The 22,210-nt window shown below is 53.1% G+C and overlaps 2 protein-coding genes across 3 annotated transcripts; one reads left to right on the top strand and one right to left on the bottom strand.

Annotated features, from left to right (window-relative positions):
* Positions 1–9,231: 9,231 nt before the first annotated feature.
* OTUD3 (OTU deubiquitinase 3) lies at positions 9,232–16,908 on the top strand. 2 transcript variants are annotated; one of them, XM_063317613.1, is made up of 8 exons: positions 9,232–9,475; positions 11,195–11,343; positions 12,061–12,173; positions 13,725–13,847; positions 14,084–14,215; positions 14,688–14,784; positions 15,760–15,929; positions 16,672–16,908. In XM_063317613.1, exons 1-8 carry the CDS (start codon positions 9,267–9,269, stop codon positions 16,846–16,848), a joined length of 1,170 nt encoding a protein of 389 aa, XP_063173683.1. In that variant the 5' UTR covers positions 9,232–9,266; the 3' UTR covers positions 16,849–16,908. The 2 variants fall into 2 exon arrangements, with proteins under 2 accessions (XP_063173683.1, XP_063173684.1); XM_063317614.1 differs by lacking the exon at positions 9,232–9,475 and adding an exon at positions 9,858–9,898 and having other exon boundaries at positions 16,672–16,906.
* A 94-nt stretch (positions 16,909–17,002) lies between these two features.
* On the bottom strand, positions 17,003–21,408 carry LOC134507133 (group IIE secretory phospholipase A2-like). Its single transcript, XM_063317615.1, has 4 exons — positions 21,232–21,408; positions 19,923–20,836; positions 19,190–19,296; positions 17,003–18,349 (listed from the first exon to the last, which is right to left on the bottom strand). The coding sequence occupies exons 2-4, from the start codon at positions 20,108–20,110 to the stop codon at positions 18,174–18,176; spliced, it is 471 nt and encodes a 156-aa protein (XP_063173685.1). The 5' UTR covers positions 20,111–20,836; positions 21,232–21,408; the 3' UTR covers positions 17,003–18,173.
* Between the last annotated feature and the right edge of the window lie 802 nt (positions 21,409–22,210).

Here is a 22,210-nt window from a genome sequence, read left to right as displayed (position 1 = left end):
GAACGTTGGGTTTCCAGCAGAAGGCTTTAGGATTACAAATGAGGGTTAGAAGTAAGAAATCCCCAATTCATCAGAGCAAACTGCCATGTTTAGATAATTGAAAGGTTTCAGATTTGGAGATGTAGATTCATTTTTAGCTTGGCTCTTATGACTGAGATCTAAGTGATAGTGGAGGCGTTTAAAGTATCTCCCTAGAGCAAGTTTGCTTAAGTTTTGAGACAATACTGAGAAACCCTAACAACTTCAGAATACCTGGAAGGAGGTTCATAGGTTGGGAATAACCAAACTTGAGAGTAGACAGGTCAAAACTGCCTATCTCACAAAGGTTTTTAGTCAAATGTGTCGCTTCAGAAAAGTGAGTACAAGGATTAGGAAGCTGAATTGAATGGAAACAGTGGAAGGGCCTCCTGGTAGAGGAAATGAAGCAAATGGTGAAGCAAGAGAAATGCATCTACCAGGCAGGCAGACAAAACGTTAAGTGTTCATCTTCCCTGTTTCTAGAAGAAAACGGTATTGAACCCTGAATGGTCCTGTGATGCGTTACTTCGGCATTCTCCTCTCAGAGCCGGTGATTGGGGAGTCTTGCTTAATTCACTCAGTGTGTCTAGAAACAAGAGCTGCTGGTGGGAAACTCAAGAAAATAGACCTTTTCGGCTAATCCCAGACTTGGGAGCACGTGAAATGTTTAACACGCTTTTTGTCATTTGATAACCACAAACAGCTCTGACACTTTCCACCTTGGCGTTTTCTTTATGGGAAGATCTTGGGAAGAAGTCTGCAAAAAACGTGTGTCTAGTTATTTGGAACGGTTTGGGGATGTTCGGACTGATTTTCAGGCTACACTGAAGAAGCCTCTCTGCATGTTTTCCAGGCTGTCTGAACCAGCCCATTTGGGATCAGGGTTTGGCCAAATCTCACGCCTGCTACTGTTAGTCCTGGTGTAATATTTGCGAATGGTATTTCAAGAAGGATTTGTTTACTTGACATTAACTCTTGGAGGAATAGCAGGGGGATAAAATAGGTTCCGGCTTTTAGTGCGCAATCGCGGAGGTGCTCTGTTTAGGTGGCAAGCGATAAAGGTGGACCCTGACAAGCCAGATTACGTCCAAAAGGGGAGGGGGAGGACATGTCTGGAAACCCGCAAGGAGCTGCTGAAGGCGCTGACTACCCCGGAGAAGGGAGGATTAAAGGGCAATACGACAGTGGCCGTGGCACAGACCGCTGAACGCAGTCTGGCTGTTTCAGGTGGCAGAGCAAATCCAAGACCGCCACTCAGTAATAGAGACGGTCATCAGTGGGGCGGACGGCCTTGGTGGGAGGTCCGCTTTTGAGCCTGGGAGCAGTGAGCAGCACCAAGCAGCTGAGAGATGGGGTGTTGTGTTGCGTTTTTCATTGAGCAGCAGGTTGATGATCTTTGAGATGGTTTTTTATTTGACTTTTCTGTGATTTCTACACAAAAAGTGTTGAGTCAATACCATAAAAATCCCCCATGTGATCATCCTTTGTCTGCAAGAGGTCCAAATGACTAGTTTTTCATAAAAAAGGAACAGATAATCCTGGGGACAGGAAGTTTGGGAATCCCGGTTTGCCAGCACATCAATGGAGCACCAAGCTGCAGGAGACGGGTTTAAAATTTTGAAGTCCAAAAACGGCGTCTTGAATTTGAAAGCCTTCCCCTCTCTCAACCCCTCCGAGATCTTGACCAGGCTGTTTCAGTTAAGAAATGGAATATGACTCAGCAGGATGAAACGGAGCCATGTATGTATTGCAGCCATATTTGGTGGTGATTGTATCGCTGGCCAGAGGGCCACAGACATTTCTAGGAGATCATGTGGACAGGCTGGGAAGGATGCCCTGGACAGATAGGAGGGTGCCTGGGTCGCAGGAGGACAGGAGCCAAATAGATTTCACCCACCCACCCAACTCAAGAAAAGCACAACACCAATAGTTTGTTTGCCATTTGAAAGGATACTCAGAGATTGGTGTGCTCATTTGAGAACTCTTGTCAACAGAGCCTCAGAAGTCAAGAATCTTTTAAGTTGGGATGTTTTCAGGTCAGCAGGAAGGATGAATGTTCTGCCTCGGTGCTTCCACAGGTGGCGTTGAAGACTGGATTTTGATGGTGTTCGCTTGAAGACCAATCCGAAGCCCATCAGGGCAGGTTGCAGCAGTAGATGAATCCGAATGTATTTCATTTGTAAAAAAAAAAAAAAAAAAAAAGATTGAATACATTGCCAAGTTAAATTTGAACATAGTCATTGAAGAAATGCAAGAAAATGCAATGGTAATTTCAACGTAGTGATCAGCACCTCTATTCGTCGTCTTCATACAACTTAAATCAGATCTGTATGCTTGATTGTATTGGACATGTTCGAAGAGTTTTTCCCGTCATCTGGAAATCTGGATCCAATCAGAGTTAACCCTTTGACTGCATTTAGGTTTATTCAGCAAATTCAGCCTCACCGTATTTTCATTCCTTTGACATTCTCCCAGTCAAAGCATTAATCACTTCCCAGCCTTTAATTTGTTTTAAATTAGTTCTGCCGCCCAGAGTTATACAAGAAGTGTTTTTTAAAGACCTGCCAGTTGACAAACCTGGTGACCTTGTCTGGACTCAGAAGCTTAGCAGGTTGGGCTCGGTTCGCACTTGAATGGCAACTGGCCAGGAAATGCCAGGGACGACAGTTAATCCTGGAATCAAAACAGTTCTGGGAAGAAGACCGCCAGCTACTTCAGTCCTGTTGCCCAAAGGACTATGGACGTTGTCCATGAGATCAGAGGGGCCGAGGAAGTTCATCTGTTGTAACTAAAAGTGCCAAAGATTCATATTAAAAACACTGAAAATCTGGTCCTGAATTCCTTGGAGGTTGGTGGTGGTGGTCATTAACCCTTACTCACTGTCCCATACTGGCCATGTTCTCTCAAATCATGTTTGGTAATGCCCAAGATTGTCACTGGGTGGCAGAAGATCCGTGAGGGATTCTGCGTTGAAGCCACAGCAGGGCACCAGATGCACAAACCTTTCCTCTCTGCTACCCTCTAGAGGAGATTCGCTTCTGTTCTGTGCCTGAACACGCAGCAGACGTTTCAGTACGTGGGAAACCGAGGTCTCGCATCACCGCAACTCTGATGTCTCGTTCATGGCCTTTCTCCACCCTCTTCAAGATGGAGCATTAAATAACCTACGTTTCCAAGTGCTGCTGCTGCTGCTCCTGCTGCTACCAATGGCTACAAATCACAGGGAGTGAATCCATTAAAGAGCCCAACCCTCTTCGTTGGTCCAGAGGGTGGCCCCAAATGAAATCTTTCAGCTAGGGAAGGAGCCTCTGCGCAGGGGATTTTGCAGGGAACATCATTGGAAGCATCGCTCCTGGAGGATTTCCAGAGGCCTCGCTGCTTGGGGCTTCTCGCTGACTGCCCTGGTATCCGTAAAATAAATGAACTGTTGAGAGCCAGGGACACGGAAATCGGATTCCAGCATGCCGTCCTGATTTCCCTTTTGATGTACACCTTGAAAAAAACGAGCTGGGAGGCGACTGCATGTCCCAGGGCTGGTACTGTCTTCCAACAAGTCTTTGCTGGAGTCTGCCTGTCCTGAAAGCTGAGGCTCTGCTCTTTCACAGCGTATAGAGTGCCCTTGGGACACATCACCCCGTTCTTAAACGGTTGAATCTGCATTCCTCCATCTCTCCGTGTTCTCTGAAACTCAGCCCTCCCGTTTCCTCTTGGTTTGGAGGCTTCTTCAAGTTGGCCAGGAATTCTGGGCATCTTATGGCCATCGCTTCTGGAAGGCCAGATCGGGCAAGATTGACTTAAGCCACCATGAGACGTTGGATGCTGGTTTAAACGAAGCTCCAGAGAGGCAGGCTAGGTCATGCTAAGCTCGGAGGCAGAGTGTGCTTCCTTTCCAAAGCTGCAACCATTACAGCTTGTTTGTGAAATGTTTAAAGTGACAGGCAGCGGGTATGTTGAAAGTGGGCCATAGCCGTGTACTAGATTAGCTGCACTTCTGCCACCAATTTACTTTAACGTCCGTTAATTTGAGCTCTTCCTTAGACCCTTCCCCTGCCGCTTTTGTGAGTTGATCCTGAAGCCCCAGCATCCAAAAACAGCTGCACTCTAGCTCTGGTGAAGTTCCAGAATTGTCCCCTGGAGTCTCACTAGTTTCGGGAAAGGCTAAATTTGGTAAGTACTATAAAATGTTTTCATTTTTTGAAAATACTATCCTTAAAATGTGCTGAGAGCTGACCCAGGATTGAATGAAATAGTTAAAGTGGCAGAAAAGTGCTTGAAATAAATAAATGGTTGATCCCTGCAGAATTATCTGCATGGCTGCAGAGTTACTAATTAACACTGCTGCCCTTTCCTGGCGCAGCGGTGGCTGAAAGCCAGCCTCTGATAACCAGCAAGCACCACCATAAAGCAATAAAGGGGCTCTAGAAATTGCAGCTGCTACTGTTAGGACAGATCTCGGCCAAGGCCACCTCTTCCCCCTCCAAAGCATGCCGCAAATAGAAGCTCTTCCTCCTGGGACTGGCAAGGAAGAACTGGGTGGGCGCACGCCCCTCCAAGGAGCAGCCGCAGAAACGGACAAAACGGGGGTCTCAGAAAAGCAGGGGAAAAGCTTGGGCAGCGCAGGATGTGAAAGCCACAGCTCAGGGTGGGAGCACTCGACACATCCTGCAGAACTGCCCCACCCAGGATTCCCGCAGCTGCCGGCAGCCGATGCAGGAACTTCGTTCTCCTCCTCGCCATTTTCCACACTGAGATCCCCAGGTGCCTTCAGCAGCGCAGCAGAGAAAACGGGCTTCAGTGGTCCCCCCAGCCGCACCAGCGACGCCGACTGTCTTATCTGCTGCAGTCGATATGGCCTCAGCCGGTCGCCCAAACGGCTGGCTTGCCAGCACGTCTTCTGCGCCGCCTGCCTGGAGCTGCTCCTGTGGAACGACGGCCAAGCGTGGATCATCACTTGCCCCCTCTGCCGGAAAGTCACCTCTGTCCTGGGAGGGCTGATTTGCCATCTCGGTAACGAGGCGGCCCTTTCCAGAGGCCGAAATGGGGAGGGGTCTTTCCCTTCGGATGCTCCAAATGAGAAGCAGCTGGCCTGTGGCATTCCCAGCACCGGTCAAGGGGGCTCCGAAGACGGCAGCAACCGAATGGCTGCCAAGAGGCTTCTGTTCCTTGTGATGCTGCTGACGCTGCTGCTTATTGTACCGTCCTTTTCGTGTACCCCGGCCTCCTGAAGTGGGCCCTGTGCATTGCCGCTCTCTGGGGGCTGGCCGTGGCAGGGGTCCTTTGCTGGAACCCCAGGTGGCAATGCAGCGGCTCCAACGTTTCGGGCCAATCCAGGAGAACGAGAGGAAGTCGCATCATCACCCACCGAGCTGTTCCTTGTCAGTGGAAGTTTGGCCCTCAGTTTTGCCTCCGGATGAGATGCAGGGTGTTTCTAGATGCCAAACATCTGACTTCTGAGGATTTGGGGGATGGGGTGGGAGGGAGGACTGTCACACAGATAGGAGCTCCAGCTTCACTTCCATCTCATGTTAGCAATTCAGCGGTGTGTGTTCTTGAGTTATACAGGAGCAGCCCGACTTCTCCCTGCTGCTGTTCTGGGAGAGCAAAAGGTGCCCCAGCTGTTCTTGGGTGCATCTAAATCACAGAACCTCAAACATTTAGCAGCTGGTGGGAAACGGTCATTTAATTTTTTTCTTTTTAAGGAATTAGCATGCGTGGGCACCCTGGTTTCAGGGTAAAGACGCTCTGAAATCTCTGCTGCTGGTAACAGATGCTGTCAGGATGTTGCCCACCCCCCCTTTCCCAACCTGGTGCCCTCCAGGTGGTTGGGAGTGCAGGTCTCCCTTGACCACGTTGGCTGGTCCTTCTGAGACTCGGCGTCCCAACATAGTTGACTTGTGGGAACCAGCAGTCACGCAACCAGGGAAAAAGAGGATAGCAAATCGGAGGGTTAAAAAAACAAATGGAGTTCTGCCAGCCTACTCCAGAGAGGGGGCCGAGTATTCTGTTAGCAAAAACGGAAGGCAAGAATGTCGTTTCTGTATTTAGCGCTTGCGTCCGAATTGTAGCAGTTGCTGAAAGTCTTTATCACTTCCTGCTTTCCTTTGTAAATATTACTTCTACTTCCCTATAATCTTGGATTTCTTGTGAACTTTCATTAGGGGGTCATTCCTACGCTGGGGAGGCAGGGGGCTGGTGTGTAAAGCCTGACAGAAGAACACACTGCTCCAGGAAGGTGCATCCACCCCCACCCAAGATCACGAGCGCAGACCTCCAGAGCTCTCCAAGAATTTCCACCGAACTGTAATTACATCCCCGGAGGAAAATCCTACAAACCATCCTTAAGAATAACGTTGGATTCACATTAATTCACTTTTTTGTCCTCTCCTCGCTCGCTTCTGTGTCCTCACAAGGTCTGCTTTTTGGATTCCCTCCCCTCAGGCAAAGTGCTGGCCCTCGAGCCACAAAGGTGGTGAGATTGGGTCACTCTTGGGTTTTTCCCCTAGAACCTGACGTCCCCCAGCTGGGTCCAGTCCAAAGCTGCAGTTTAGGAAAAGAAGCGGGGACGCGTAAGCGAATTGGGGTATGTATCTGAATCCAGGATCAGCAAATAACCTTTTTGCCCAGAACTTCATTTCCTCCCAAGTTTCGTTAGTTTTAGCAATGCTGTTGATCTAAATCCTGAGGGATTTCACTGCAGTCATCCAAAGATCTCTTCAGGTATGTGAGCTGGAAGGCCAAAGGTCAAAGTAGAGGACAGGTTTTATATGCCAACCAGCTTTGAGCTTGGCTATATGGAAGGAGAAAGCAGATGTTGAGTTCTACCATCAGGCAAGATTAGAAGTTGATTTTAGCTGGTCTTCAGTGAATGATTCAAAAACTAGTACTGGATGCAGCTTGTTTTCCCAATAGATGCTATAAAGAAGTTAGAAGCAGGCCCTACATGCAGATTTGCGCTAAAAGTGTGTGTCACACTTGAAAATCTACAGCCTGCTGAGATCTTTCAACCATCGGATCAATTCACGATGGCAGTTTTATTTCAAACAGGGAAGCTAGAGGAAAAGCTAGGCTGTGCAGGGGAAGGGGCTTCAGATGATCTCCAAAGATTCACCAATTCGTGTAAGGATAGAGCTACTGATGCCCAAGGATGTTACCATGAAGATTGAGGGTGTTCACACACCCTGCAAAGCCTTCATGGGGCCTGTTTTTGGCTCATATACAGTGTGAACCCAGCCACTGAAATGGGTTGTTTCTTTTGGAAATGAAAACAAGTACCTAATTTAATTATTATTTAAAAATTGCATTGAGATGCACACACTCTTCTTACGTGCAAGAAAAATGGGGTGGAAGAGGCCGCACTGAAAAAGCGATCAGGTACCAATTAGAGAAGAGGGAAACCATGAAGGTGTGGAGGCTCAAAGGCAGATCTAATGGGCTTGACAGAAATAGTCTATTTGCTGGTTGGGGACAACCTGGACATGATTTCCTGCAGAAGCAACCATTTCCAGAGAGGGGGTGGGCTCCCCACCAGTGGGTAGGCTCAAACCGAAGGGGAGGGAAGGGGTTCCTGATGTCCCAATCTCCCCTCTGGGACCAGAGTCCTCTCTCCAACCTTGGAAGAAGAAATCTGCAAAACAGTATCCCTGTATAGTCACATCCAATTTTCCATTTGTTTCTGAGCTGCCCCTTTATACGGGCAGAGGTTAACCACAGCACCTTGAGCAATGCTTGGAAACAAAACGGGCCCCTAGGTACTGCAACGTGAGCCCACCGGAGTTTCCAAGAACTCTTCAAAGGTGAAGTGCTGGCTGAGGAACACCCACCTTCCTCCTGAAACTGCTTTAATTCAGCTGCTGTGAACCCACCATCCTCTGTGACATTAGGAGGAAGACATCCCTGGAAAGGAACAGGTGGAGGCACACTATTCATGTCATCAGAGGGCTAATAAAAAAAAAAAAGGCCATAAATAATGGGCAGAGGTCAGGGTGATAAATTAATTGAACACATGTTCCTCTCACTGTGGGAACAGCATAATATTCCCCTTAGCAACAGGCAGTTTATCAGGTTGAGCGACCTACGGGGTGGTGGAGGGCAGAGGGGTGATCCCAAGACTCCGGGGCTGATCCAATTTCAAGTCAGTTCACGTTGTACGGCTGTTGAAGAGCCTGCAACTTGGTTCACACCTCATCCTTTACTCTGGATGTGTTTATTCACGTGGAATCAATTTTATACTTCTACAGTGGAACACTAAGGGTGGTTCTTCATGAATAAAAGCCCTTCAAGGCTGCTACAATAAAAGTGCTATTTTCTGTTTTGTTACTTGCTGTTAGCCACCCAGAGTTCTCACATTAAGATGGGCAGCCATTTAACTTTCCTAAACAAGCCAGTTGCCCCTGTTGGCCTTTCCTGACGGCTTGAAAACGTGGCTCTGTGCTCAGCCCTGGGTATGGGTTGGAGCCGGACTCCTGGTTGTTTGGAGGACGGATTATATCGTGCCCGGGCTGCTTTTATTTCTGTTTTGTTTTATGCGTTTCGTGGTGGTGTGTGTTTGGGATGGGTGGTCATAGAAACCGAGTAAACGAACGAACGTGAAGAGCCACCACGGAAGCGGGTCCTGCAAGACACCCGGCCACAAACCAGCCAAATCCATCGCGGTCGAGTAAGAGTTCGGTCCTTTTCCTCAAGGATTCTGCTCCCCACCACTGCGTGGGCATCCAGCAGCCCCCGAACGGGGTTTCTCAACCGTGGCCCCTTGAAGAGGCCCGGACTCCAACTCCCAGAACTCCCCAGCCAGCCTGCGGGCTGGGGAATTCTGGGATCCCAGCCCTCTTCAGGGGCCGGGGTCGAGAGGCGCGGCCCTGGCCCACCTGCCCGCCGGCGTGGCTTCAGCACAGGGGCAGCCTGGCCCCGGCTGGCGGCTGGAGAAAGAAATCGCGGCTAGCCGCTACTCTCGCGCAGAACGTGCGCCCGGGGCCCGCGCGTGGATTCCCGGGAGGAAGGAGAAGGAAACGGGGGGAAAACCCCGCCGCGCCCTTGGCCTGCCCGGGCGGGGCGGGCGCGGCACGAGCGCACCGAGCAGGCGCGCTCCCCCTCCTCCTCCTCCCGGGGGCGCCCGCGTCCCTCCCCGCATGATCCGACCGCTCTGGCGCTCCTCTCATGCCCCCACTTCCGTCCCGGCCGCCACTTCCGCCGCAGGGCGGCGCAGGCGCAGGCGCGAGGGCCGCGCTGAGGGAGCGGCGGCGGCGGCGGCGATGTCCCGCAAGCAGGCGGCGCGGGCGCGGCCCGGGAAGGCGGAGGCGGAGCGGAAGCGGGACGAGCGGGCGGCGCGGAGGGCGCTGGCCCGCGAGCGGCGGAGCCGGGCCCGGGCCGAGGGGGAAGACGACGAGGACGACGGCGGCTGCGGCCTGGCCGAGCAGCTGCGAGGACTCGGACTGCGCCTGCGCGAGGTGCCGGGCGACGGGTGAGCCAGGCCACGCCCCTCACTGCAGGCCCCGCCCGCCGGCCCGTCGGCCTCGTTGGCGACCCGCCTGGCTTGGGTGGGGGGCTTCCCTGCCGCAGCCCCCCCCACGACCCTGTGAGGTGGGCGGGGCTCGGAGTCGCCAGCGAGGGTGGACTCGGTCCTAGGCCGCGCCCCCTTTCGTGGCCCCCTCCCCCGTGGGCTCTGCCCTCGCTGAGGACTAGGGCCTTGTCCTCCCGCCCGTCCTCCGAGGTCGCTCCTGCAACGGGGCGGCGGAGAGCGGCCTCGAGGCCCGGAGGCGGCCGGGAGGGGGGCGCGGGGGCCGGCGCCGGTTCGTTTGCGCCCGGAGGCTTTAGCGGGGTTTATACTGACTTTATCCCTGCCCTGCGGCCAGAAAACGATGCAAAGCCTAAAGAGCGAGCGAAGGTGGGTGTCGGTCCGTGTGGGCGGATGTAGGAGATGCAGCGAGGAACAGGAATGACATATGGAAAGTAAAAGGGCAGGGATAGAAGCGCGACGACAACAGAGCCAAGTAGCGTAAAATGCCAGGAGGTCGGTCGGTAAGTGAGCGAGCCAGGCTCTTCAACCGCAAGTCCGCGAGTAGCGCAGAGGCGCCGAGTGGGCAGCCGGGAGGAGATACTCGGGTCCCTGCCGGACGCGGGGAGCGGCGAGTAGGAGCGGCTTTCTCTCCCCGGACGTTTCTCCCGGAGGGGGCGGTAGCGCGGGCAGGGGATCCTCGTGGCGTCCGAAGAGGACAGGCGCGCCCAGACTGGCCGGGCCGACGGGCTGTGTGTGGGGTGAGCCCGGACGGTTGCGACTCGCTCCGTAGACCCTGGCTGGGGTGGGAGAGCTACCCGGAGAGGCCTCCCGTTAACGGCCTTCCACGTTGCGGATTAAAACCTCACGTCGGTCGGATGAAAGCACGAGCCTGGCTTGACTCCTGTGCATTTTGGGGAGAAGGGGGGCGTTTATTCATCCCGCTGCATTTTCATAGGGCGAGCTGGAAAGAGCCTCAGAGCATTCACCCTCTCTGACCAGGCCACCTTTTCAAATCCTCCACCGAGGGAGCCCCCCCCCCACCTTCCAGGCTGATTTTTTTTTTTTTGAATCGTATGGCATAGCAGTTCAGTGTTCGTGCTGCTTTTTCTTGCTGGGAAGTCCTTGTGAGGTCCAGCAGCCAGATGTGCAGACTGTTTAGCCGAGGAGGCCGGTCTGCATTGCTCCGAGTTGGGCTGAGAGGGAGGGACCGGCCCAAGGTCACCCAGCCGGCTTTCATGCCCAAGGCGGACTAGAACTCACAGTCTCCTCGTTTCTAGCCAGCACCTTAACCAGTAGACCAGACTGGCTCTCTCCAGGCTGATGGCTGCACTCTTTCAGAACTTTGACCCTCGTGAAATTCCTGGAAGAATCGAAAGATGGCCATTTCGACTGTATTCCTCTGCAGGCCGGTTAACAACAAAATGGTGCTGTTCTAGCAACGGTGCAGAGAAAACAAATTGCTGTGATTTTCGTGTTTTTACTTGTGAGGCGCCCAGGGTCGTCAGGAGTCGGGCAGCACGCTGATTTAATAAATAAATAAGTCTCTGAAACAGTTGTGCATGCGCAGAGTAAGCCTTTGAAGAGGTGGGGTCCATCCGTGCCAGGCCTGGGGCAGGCTGAGGCTAATCCAGGCTGCTTGCCCTTTTAGGCACATTTTTGGATTTTCCTGTTTTTTCCTCCTAGGAACTGCTTGTTCCGGGCTCTCGGGGACCAGCTGGAGGGGCACTCGCGGAACCACCTCAAGCACCGACAGGAAACCGTCGCTTACATGATCAAGCGGCGGGGAGACTTTGAGCCTTTCGTGGAGGACGACGTCCCTTTCGAGAAGCACAGTGAGTTCCCCCGGTGACAGCGAGGGGCTGTGGGTGCCCGCAAGGGGAGCCCGTGTTGCCCGGCGTCTGTAACCTTGAAAGATTGGTGGCGGTTTTTTAACTGTCAGTCACCTCGTGCAAGTCTGTCCTGCATAGCTCACCTGCAGTCTTCGTGTTAAGTATGATTGAATATTAATATGATTTAATATACGTGTAAATGGTTATCTTATGCCAGCGAAGGGGTCTTTTTTTAGCCCGTCAGCAGTTTAACAACTTAGCCATGGAAGGAAGTACTGGGAATGCTTTCTCTTTGAGCCCCTTTTGGCCTCTTCTGTGACCTTTGGGTTCCTTTAGCATTTTCAGGTATAACTGTGATTGAAGCAGCAATAATTGCTTGACTGAGCAATACAGAGGAGGGGGTTTCAAAGCAGTCAGCCCAGAAGAGCCCTTAGTTTACCAAACACACATTTTCCTCCTATACACTGCAGAGCCGAGACGGATGCTGCAGGCGCCATCCGGGCGTTGTTCCCATCACACGCAGGGTCCAAATCCCCGGGATCCACCTTGGCTTTATTCCCAGAGAAATCTGAGGGATCGGGGTGCCTTGGGGGGTGCTTCTCCCTCTTCTCAGTGGTTGAGTTGTTCCAGGGGCCATTTTTTTCCCCCATGGGGCACTTTTTCCCATGTTTGTCCTCTCCTCCTTGAATGCCCCTCTTCCTTTCTTTTTATCTTTTCCAGTTGCCAATTTGGCCCAGCCTGGGACTTTCGTTGGCAACGATGCCATCGTGGCTTTTGCGAGGAACAACCAAGTGAATATCGTCATTCACCAGCTCAATGCCCCCCTCTGGCAGGTGAATCTCCCAATAAAGAAACGAGCGAGACTGGAGTGCCTGCCCGCCAGAAGAGCAACCCCAACACGGTTTGCCGTCGGTGCGGACCCTTCTTTTGGCCGCAGTGAGGCTCCCTGCAGAAGGCTCTTCCTAATTCAGGGGAGGCTTGGAGGGCAGCAGGAGGCTGGAGACCTCTTAAGGCGCTCTTTGCAACCTTTGGAGGTTGCTCTCATGCTGTCATATTTAAGGGGACAGAAAGAGGAAAATGTTAAATGGGTGGGGGGCATTGTATGGAGTTTAAGTTAAACTGAATTAAATCCAGTTGGTTTTGAGCTGGTCTTTTCCACATCTGCACCCTCGCCCAGCTTCCTTGTTGGAGTGGGTGCAGAGTTTCCAGGCCGAATGGGGCCCAAGGTTCTGCACTGCTACTCTGAAACATGGATGTGTTGTTTGTGAGGGTGTGATCTCTCTGGAGAAGCCCCCCAGATCTCAGCTGGCATCCCATCTGGAAGCCAGGTTGCCCTCCCAGAAAAAGGCTGGTCTGGGAGCATTGGTTTCCTGAGAGCCAAAAAGGGCCATTCATGGACTTTATTCTTCCCCTTCTGGCAATCTGCAAACATTCTCATTCTCATTCTCTCCCTCCCTCCCTCTCTCATTCTCTCTCTCTCTATTTATTTATTTTTATTTTTATCACCACCCATCTCCCCCACACGGGGGACCCTAGGCGGTTCACAATAAAAACAATTTAAAATTCAAAAAAATTACGAATAATACCAGTAATCAATAAATATAAAATACAATAAAATCCAAGTCAGGGTGGATCAAATTCAGCCCATAAAGGGGTAAGACCGATCCCGGCACAGCTGGGGAACTAACCGGCCCTAAGAATGGCTCTTCCTCTCCCCGCTCCAAGCCAGTTAACGGGCTTCGGTGCTGATTTTACCATCCAGTTTCTGCTACTGTTCTCTGTCGATTTTCCATTTCCTCATCGGGGTTGCATTAATTGGTTTTGCTGTTTTGTTTGGAATTCGCTTGAAATCCTCCTTTACGGCTTGTGAATGGCAACTTACTGATAAAGTCTGTTTTTGCATTCCGCTGCGGCTGCTGTGGTGCGTGCTAAGCCGTAGTCTGCTTCAGCTGGGCTGTGCTGAAGAGGCCCAGTAGCTGGATTAAAGCAGTTCCCCAAGTCAACACGTAGCACCTCTCTGATTGTAGCCCGTTATGGTTTGGTCGATAAACCGTCATCAAGCAAATCATGGCTTCGCCCCAAGCGTGAGCCACGTGGCTGTTTTAATCACATGATCCACCTTAGTTCTGGCTACTGGATCTGGACAGTCTCTTGGAATTTGGGCCTGGCATGCCGCGGGTCCTGGAGCGGCATTTTGGCCCTCCCTGCCGCTTCGCCCCACTAAAGTGGAGGGAGGCCTAAAAAATTAGAAGTCTCCTGGCCTCTAGATGGAGAATGGCCAACGCTTAGTCTGTTGAAGGCCTGCGTCCATGTTGAGCGTTTGTTTTGACTGGCCACCGGGATGTCAAGTCTGTCCTTCTCAAGCCTGCCTCTTCCTTCCTCAGATCCACGGAACGGACAGGAGCCACGCCCGGGAACTGCACATCGCGTACTGCCACGGAGAGCACTACGACAGCGTCCGGAAGATCAACGATAACTCGGCGGCCCCCACTTGGCTGCAGACGGAGGTGGGTTCACGTTGTGGCCTCTGGGGTCCAAAAGGGCATCGGTCAAATCCCCTTACGTGCTAAGCTGTGAACCGTGCGCGGGTTCGTGCTTCCCCCTAAATCTGAGCCAAAGATGGCATGGTGCCATTAGCTTCCCTTTCAGGGAGAGGAAGGGAAACCAAGACGCTCCCTTGGGCAGCCTCCCTTGGCTCGTCTCTGAGCCCCTCCCCCCCGCGCACCCCTCTTGTCTTGCCCAGATGTTATGCCAAAATGAACCGAAGAACAAAGAGGCCCTCCAGGTGAAGGCGGAGAGGCATCAGCCCAAAGAAGAGACGCACGATCAAGTTGAGGACGCCGTCCAGAAAGTCCGCAACGCCACCGGATGCCTGGTGAGGGGATTTGCACCCCTACCCTCCCCATCAAGTGCTTCTCTTTAGTCTGCTGGCCCGAAGCCCCCCGTGCTCTTCCCTGGCTGAGCAGAATCCGGGTCTTCGTGCTCCTGGTCTGACAGACGGTGCAGTTCTACACCCGCACTCTGCTGAGGCTCTGGATGCGATTAGGAGGGCCCCGGCAGCGTCCTTCCCCAGCCTGGCTGGGAATCTGGGCTTCGCAGCCCCAACACATTTGCCTGGGGTGGGGGCAGAAGAAGCGCGAGACTGGATGCAGCTGCCAGCCAGGGCCCCCTTCTCCCTCCCTTAGTTGCCTTGAAGGACTTGGGGACATGGCAGCGGGGTGAACCAAGGTGATCCTTCCCTCTAGGGAGGTTGCAGAGATTACTGGAAGAGCGGGGGGGGGGGTTTGCCATGCCAACCCAGACCCCCAATATCTATTCAACACATCTCCTTTTATTTCCCTGCCCAGGACACTGATTCAATTGTCCAGGTCCTCAAATCAGAGAGTTACAACATTGAGTCAACCATCTTTGCCGTTTTTCAGATGAAGGAGTTGGAAAGGCTCCGTAAGTCCATCCGTCCGTCCGTCTCAATAGCAGGGATAAGAATAATAAATGTAATGTTGTAGAGAAAGAAGAGGAAAGAACAACTTGAGAGTGCATGCTCATCAGTGCAGGAGGAGGAACGAAGGGATTTTAAATGTCTGAGTTCAGGTATTTTACCCAGGAAAGCTTTTGTATAGGCAGAGTAATTCATCATGGAAAGCTCTGTTACGCAGACTTGCTCCTGTTGTTAAAGTTGCAAAGTGTTCTTGCAGACCCCGGGGGCAAGCAGCCATTGGTTCAGCTAAAGAAGGGCTCTGTGTGTGTCCGTGTGTGTGTGTTCAAATGGGGACACGAATCAGTGCGAAGGAAGGCTTTGCGGCGTCTTCTGGACGATTTATTTTGGTGTCCTTAATTCAAACGTAAGGATTCGTTTAATTTTTTGGCCATCGCTTCATCCAGAAACGCTTTCGCCAGACTTACCCCAAGAAGACTGAAAGCAAAACAGGCTTACGGTAAAGCATAAATTCACACGCAAGGACGAAAAACGCCGTCTTTCAGCCAACACAACTCTGAAGAGTAGAGATATTCCCGGCTGGGACGTGGCGAGGGAGGAGGTGGGCCAGATACGCAGTCCGGTGGAGATTCTGTTCAAAGGCAGTTCGGCGAGTCGCCTTTCTGGACCAGATTCCCTGGTTGATTCAGGACACGGAATCGGGCGCCGCCTCCTTTTCGGGTGCCTCTGCAAACACATTGAAATGTTTTGTCTGAATTAGTTCGGTCAAACCAATGAATCAGTTCGACTGCTTGGAGGTCTTAAGTGCCCTTTGGGATCCCTGGTTCCCTGTCGCAGGGTGGCTTCCCGCGCGAGCGATGCCAGCTTCGCTGTCCTCCAGAAACTCGCTCCTGCCTCCTGCGCGGGCTTCTCGGACGGCGCGTGCCCCAGAGGCGAGTCTGGGGACGGAGCCGTATTGCTGAAAACGGCTCTTCTTTCCGTAGATGCAGAGGAAGCCTGGGCCAACAGGCCGAAGCCGCAGCCCAGGCCGGCCCTCTGGGACGAGTGCGGGACTGGAGCCGGGGTTTTCGGTCACCAGGAAATAGAAAACAATAATAAACCCAAGGGGAGTCCCGTGGAAAGAAACCGCTCAGGCAAAAAGCCAGCTCCAAAGGTATCCAGCAGCCGGGAACAAAGTTCCCGCCTCCCCAGCCCCGCTTGTGGCAGCCCCACCCTTGACCCCGAGGCCAAGGCCTCCTGGCCTCTGGCTCCCTTCCCGTTCTTCCTCCAGCAGTGCTCTTGCTCCCTCTGAAGGCATCCTGCCGAGGCCGGCTTCTTTTGCCCCTCCCGCTGCCCAGCCCGGTTCCTGGCAGGGGCATTCGCTCTGGCATTTTGCCCCTCTGGACCAGAGCCCCCCCTCCCCTTCTCAGTCAGGCCCTGGCAGTCTGTTGGCCTGCCCCGCCTTCTGCCCCCCGCCTGCTGCTGCTGCTTGCACGAATCCGGACCGTCACTCACTCCTCCCTTTTCGGTCGCTTCATCCATTCTACGTCCCGCCAACGCCCCCAGTCGTGGAGGTGTCCTCCTCCCGTCTTCCATGTCTCCGGCAGAAAAGAGCGACTGTGCCTCCCCTCTTGAAATGCAAACCCTGCAAGAAAGGCCCGGCCCTGCATGCTGTAAACCCTGGGCTCGATGCCAGCCTCCCCCAGGGGCCCTCCTTCCCTCTCCTAGGGGGAGGGCGGCCACTCCCAACACCCCCAGGCACGTGATCCCGAGATCCATGGGAGGAGCTCTTGTAGGTCTTCTCCCGAAATTTGGCTTCGGACGATGGGAGCTGTAGTCCGGTGCCTCCGGAAGGCCCAGGGCGGGGGCCGCTGTGGGTCGGTCCCGTCCGCTCTACTGCCCCTCTCCTCCGGCAGGCCTCCAGCAAGCAGAAGAAGGACCGGCAGCGGCTGGAGAAGAAGCAGCGCCAGGAGGACCGGCACCGGCAGAGAGTCCTGGCTGGCAAGGGCGGCCCCTCAGACAATAACAAAATCGCGGTGGACTCCGAGGCGCAGGTCACCCTGGTGAAGACCTTCGCGGCCCTCAGTATCTGACCTGGCAATCCCGGATGACGACGGCCTCCTTGAGAACGTGGAAAGCGGGGGCCCAAAGACACCCCCCCTTATGGGTGCCGATTGAGGCAGGATGAGGAAGCCCCAGTGAGGAGGGCTGGGGGGGTGCCTTCCCTGTCCCCAGTTTCAGGGGTTGCTCGAATCCCCCTCCTTGCGTTCCTGGCAGGTTCCTTCATTCCGTCAACACAGGGAGAGACTGCGGGCTTTCTCTTTTCCTCGATTGCTGCAGGGTTAAACGGGAGACGGGGGCTCTTGCCCCGAAGCTTAAGGGGGCTGGGGGCCGGCGAGGGCAGGCGGAGGGGCAACCTGGGACCGGCTGGCAAAGCTGTGCCTCCCGATCTGCCTCGGTTCTCTCGGGGGGTGGCTGGAGGTGGGTAAGGCTTCACGTGAGGGCTGCTCTCTTGGGAAAGGCTGGCTTGGCAGAGCAATGTTGGGGCTTCAGGGATTGTCTGCGGGAAGAAGCAACCATTTGGGGAGGGTTTTTTTTCCAGAGACACGCTCCCCCCCCCCCCAGCTGCTGCTGAGTTGGCTCGGCCTGCAGACGTTGGGGTGAAATGGCTTCCTGGGTTCAGCCAAGAGAGGCAGAGGGGACTTTTCTGTACCACGAGCATCCCAGAATGTGGACCACTTTCCTGCAAAGCCCGCAGGATCTCAGGCTTCGCCTTTCAATGAAATACGGTAAAACCTGGCTTTTCCAGGTCAGTGGCCGACCCCAGCTATTCCCACCAGGGTTCTGTTCCTGGCTTTTTCGCTGTCCTTCCTGGGCTGATCTTCCAGGCTCAGAAGCACTGTGCCTCAAGCGTATAGTGGCCAGGGGACATGAGCATCCGTGTGCTGATTTGGGGATTGCTGAGGGCATCTGACTGGCCACTCTGGGGACCAGTCCTGAGCCAGATTAGGGCAGATTTGTGACATGCCCGCTCTCTGAGGACAGCCTTTCATCCCACGGCAGTCGAGAGGGCCAGGGCAAATCGCTTTTTCTCAACCCCATGGCAAATGGCAGAAAGCGCTTGAGACCCTGAGCGCAGCTTTGCGCTCTCAGCTTGCTCCAAAAACACTAAGGGGTTTCCTTGCTGCCTCCCTCACCGTGCGACCCCACAAGGGAACCCCTTAATATTTTTGGATACCATGAGTGGTGCCATATAAATACTACAAAAGGAACTGAAAACTCGGAGGGCATCCTTTATTGGACAAGAAGACGTGATCCAGAGATGCAGAGAATACAGGGATGGGGCGATTTGGGTGTAAGCGGCGGTGTGGCTGGCTAACTCGGCCCGGCTGGCACCACGACACGGGAAGGGGCAGGATCAGCTGGCCGACGGAGGAGCGCAGCTTTGGCAGAGATCCTCGCAGGGCGGGGTGCGGCCTCTGCACCAGATGTTTGGGTAGCCGACAAGGCTGTGCTGGAAAGTGGCGCTGCGGAAGCAGAGGGCGGCAGCTTTGTCGCACTTGCAGGTTTCCCGCTGGCAGTCGGTTTTCCCACCTGGAGGGCGGAAAGCCAAGAGGAGAGGTGGCATGGGTCTTACCTGCTCGGAAGGGGTCTTGCGCCGGTCTGAACCCGATCAAATGCGTCCCTCCCAGATCTCCCTGAAATGTTCTGATCTCAAAAGCGAGGTTCCAGGAAACAGGATGTAGCAGATGTAGAATGCAACCTCCTCCGTGACGGTTTCTGTTTAGATTGCTTTGGGGTGAATGTAACATTTTCCTTCCTGCCTGTGCTACCGGTCGACGCGGTTTCTGCAGGTTTGTGCAAACAGCTGGTGCCCCTTTCCCTATGAAGAGAAGTTGCCCAGGCCGAGAGGAGCGGTTGCAACGCTCAACACGTTTGCTCTGCGCCACAGCGGCGGTCTGCGACTTGCTGAAATGACGCAAGTTGAGCTCGTTTTTTGGGTTTTGATCAGCGTTTTTCTGACTTCGTGAAAATCCTCTCTTGTTTTTGGGAGTGAAAGATTTCGCCAGCTGCTGCCTGGGTTCCGATTGTGCGCTGTTCTGTGGTGTGTTTTAACCACAGGATCCTGAACCCGCTGCGGCTGCTTGGCTCTCCCCTTGTGCCGAGCCATGTAATAGTCCTTTTGAATGCGGGCACCGTTCTGTGTGTTGCAAAGGGCTGGACCAGCTGATCCCTGTGCCCATTCCCACTCCACCGTCCTCTGCCTCAGCCACGTGGGCTTAACCCCCAGCATTCCCCCACCAGCCTGGCTTTTACAGGGATTCTGGGAATTCTTCAGCGCTTGGGTGAGGAAATACTGAACGGTGCCCAGCTTTGCCTATTACCTGGAGCCCAAGCCAGGCCTACGGCAGTGTGGTTTACGTTCTCACGTACCACAAAGGACGGTGTTTTTCTTGATGGCGTACGAATACTTCTCTATTTTGGGCTTGCAGCCACGCTGCTTCATGGCTTGATAGCAACAGTCATGGACTCGGCAGCACCTGGCAGTGAAGAACAGAAGGGCGATTGTGTGGCGGAGATGCCGGCATCCCCTCCGCAAGGGTACACCTGCGTCTCAGTTTCAGCCTCCTGGCCGAAGGTGGCAGCTGGGGGAATGCCTAATTCAATATTTATAAAGTAAACTCAGAGTGAATGAATACTGGATTCCATTGTGGTTTTCGCAGATAATAGTTTATCCAAGGTCACTTAAGGAGTCTTTTGGGCTCTTGGCTGCTCCACCTGGGTTTTTGTGTGTTTTTTTTTTGGAGGGGGGGAGATTAATTAAACCCACTGAACAGCAAAACAAGCCTGCTGCAGCGCAGAACGAAACCTGCACACGTATTCTTTATTCCCATCTCGTGTGTGCTGCTCTCCGCCACCCCTTATGCCTCTGACATGTTTGGGGAAATGCCCAGTTTGAAAAGATGCCTGCCTGGTCAGGAAGGTGGAGAGGATGGCTTCCTGAAGCGCCAGAGGGAAGCAGCCATGCCCTCAGCCTTCTGAGAAGAGGGTGCTCCGCAGTGGGCCAGCCCTCGGGACGGGGCTCAGAAGGAGCTCTCCAGGTCCAAGTGCGCCCCTTTGCCTAAAGAAGAGTTAGACCCCTGGGATGCTCCCAAGCCACCCTTACCAGTCCGTGGCGTCCATTGGCTGCCTGGAGCCTCCCAATCCGCAGTAGCAGCCATACCCGTTGTAAATCAGCGGGGGTCTTCCTGTTAAGCGTTCGATTATCCTCCCAAACTGGAGCAAATTGGCACTTGCGAAGACAAGAACTGAAAGCAAGGTCAAGATCCTGGCAATACCCCCCTGAATTGCCATCCCAGGCTATTCCAGAACCCTTTTTACAAAGGGGGCACCACCATCCCATCCCTGGGCATCGCTTTCTGTCTCCTGAATGATGGATTTTGTATCCCTCTGTTGTTCTGAGTTTGCTTTTCTGGCCCACCCAGAACTTTTTGAAATCTGTGCCTGTCTTCTAGGGCATTGGCTATCTCCTCTGTTTTTGATAAACATTTATTTCTCCAGGAATTCTCTTTTATTCCACTGCTCTGCAGTCCAGCCTGCAGGTGGAACTCCATGTGTTTTCAGAAAATTCTCTGGCATTTTTAGCCCCAACAGATGAGATCTGGGGGCAGTTCACAGACAGGATACTTTCTCCTTACCCATCCCCAGTCCATTCCGAAAACTGGGTGATCTTTAAGGGAACAAGATTGTTCAGCTCTTCAGGCTGAGATGTGTGACTCCAAACGCCATTCCACATTCTTTGGGTTTGTCCCTAATCTGTGGGCTTGGAATTATATTCCCTCACCTAATACGTGGAGCTAATGGAGTTAACAGCCAATTGATTTGGAAAATGCTACTGGATTCTGCCTTCCCTTTTGCTTCAAGGGGGTCGTTCGTCCCTCCCCTCTTCGCCTCTTTAAGGCAGGGGACCTACCACAGAGGAGAAGAACCGGGCTGCTGCCGCCAAGTGGATGCACCATCTTGAAGACGGCAGGGAGTCGTCTTGATGCCTGGAGGAAGTCGCGCACCAGATAAGGTGTCCTGGAACCATAGAATCCTTGGGTGGGAAGGGACCTTGGAGGTCTTCTAGTCCAACCCCCATCCCAATTGATTAACTCCAGTTCCCAGAATTTGTCAGCCTTACCAAGTAGACCGGTCAGGAAACATGACCAGATGAGCTAGTTCTGCTTTATTGTAAAGCTACATTGACAGAACCTGGCAAGGCTGAAAGTACAATCCTCCCGCTGTCTCCTTTACAGCCAAGAAACTAAGGAGGGTCCCTTCTGAGCCTTTTTCTCCACCCATTATGCAGCTGCGGGCTATGCCCTCCCTTATCTGACAGTTCCCTAGGCAGCTTCTCTTCATCCTGTCTCCCAAGGTCTTTCCCACCTGCCATTACAGAATCCCAGTCTGTAAGTGAACGCCTGTGCACTTACAGGTAATAGAGATGCAGTCCAAACCAGCTGGTGGTGCTCTGTGTTCAGCGTTGAAGGAGGAGAAGGGCACGAATGCCATAAGCGTCAACAGCTGTTTTCTTTGGTGTCACACCTAGAAAGCTTCAAACTTCTGTCAGAGCAGATATGATCCTGACAGCCTCTAATAAAGGCAAAGAATAAGGCACAGCCCACTGAGCATTGCTTACAAGTATGACCAACATGTTTTCAAAGGGTGTGTTTAAAACCAGGATGGTCCGCCAAGTCCACCTTCTCCCCAGTCCTTCAGTGAAGCTCCGGGGCCACAAACTACATACGTGAAAACCAGAAAGCCTTCAAGTCAACATCCCAGGGAAGGTTATGCTAGAAGAACAAACCACCTTGTCCCACTCTGTTTGTGGTGGACCTAGAGCGTCCTAGAACTATGGAGTTGGAAGGAACCCCAAGGATGATCAGCCCCTGTCCTTGGTCCTGAATTTTAACATACGTTCCCAACGATGGAAGTCTGCGCAACCTGCTCGGCAGTCATGGTGTGGCTTGAAGGTGAGGCTTACTAGCATGTTACACAGCCCAACAAACACAAGGACCACCTAGTCCAACCTCTGCAACGCACAGCAAAACCAAACACTCCAGGAGAAGTGGTGGTCCAGCTTTTGTTTAAAAAGTCTTCAGAGATGGAGAGCCCACCACTTCATAGCTAGACGTTCCACTGTTGCTCAGGTCTAACTGTCAGTAAATTTTTCTTTCTATTTAATCTGTATCAAGCTGTCAATGTTCTTCTGGAAATGGGGTGCCCAGAATCACACAGTTGTGGTCTCCCCAGCGCAGAGGACGGGGAAATAAGGGCACCACGTGTCTGACGCGACGTTCCTTCTGATGTGTGTTAGCAGCTGTCTTAGCATGTCAGGTGATTTCCGCACTCAGGATTTCTAGCATCTTCTTAGCGTTACCCAGCCACAGTTGTGTGTTGGCACAACAATGG

The sequence above is a fragment of the Candoia aspera genome, chromosome 18 (genome assembly GCF_035149785.1).
Source record: "Candoia aspera isolate rCanAsp1 chromosome 18, rCanAsp1.hap2, whole genome shotgun sequence".
NCBI lineage: Eukaryota > Metazoa > Chordata > Lepidosauria > Squamata > Boidae > Candoia > Candoia aspera.
The sequence above is the reverse complement of the archived record's forward strand: the minus strand, read 5'-3'. Positions and strand labels throughout refer to the sequence as shown.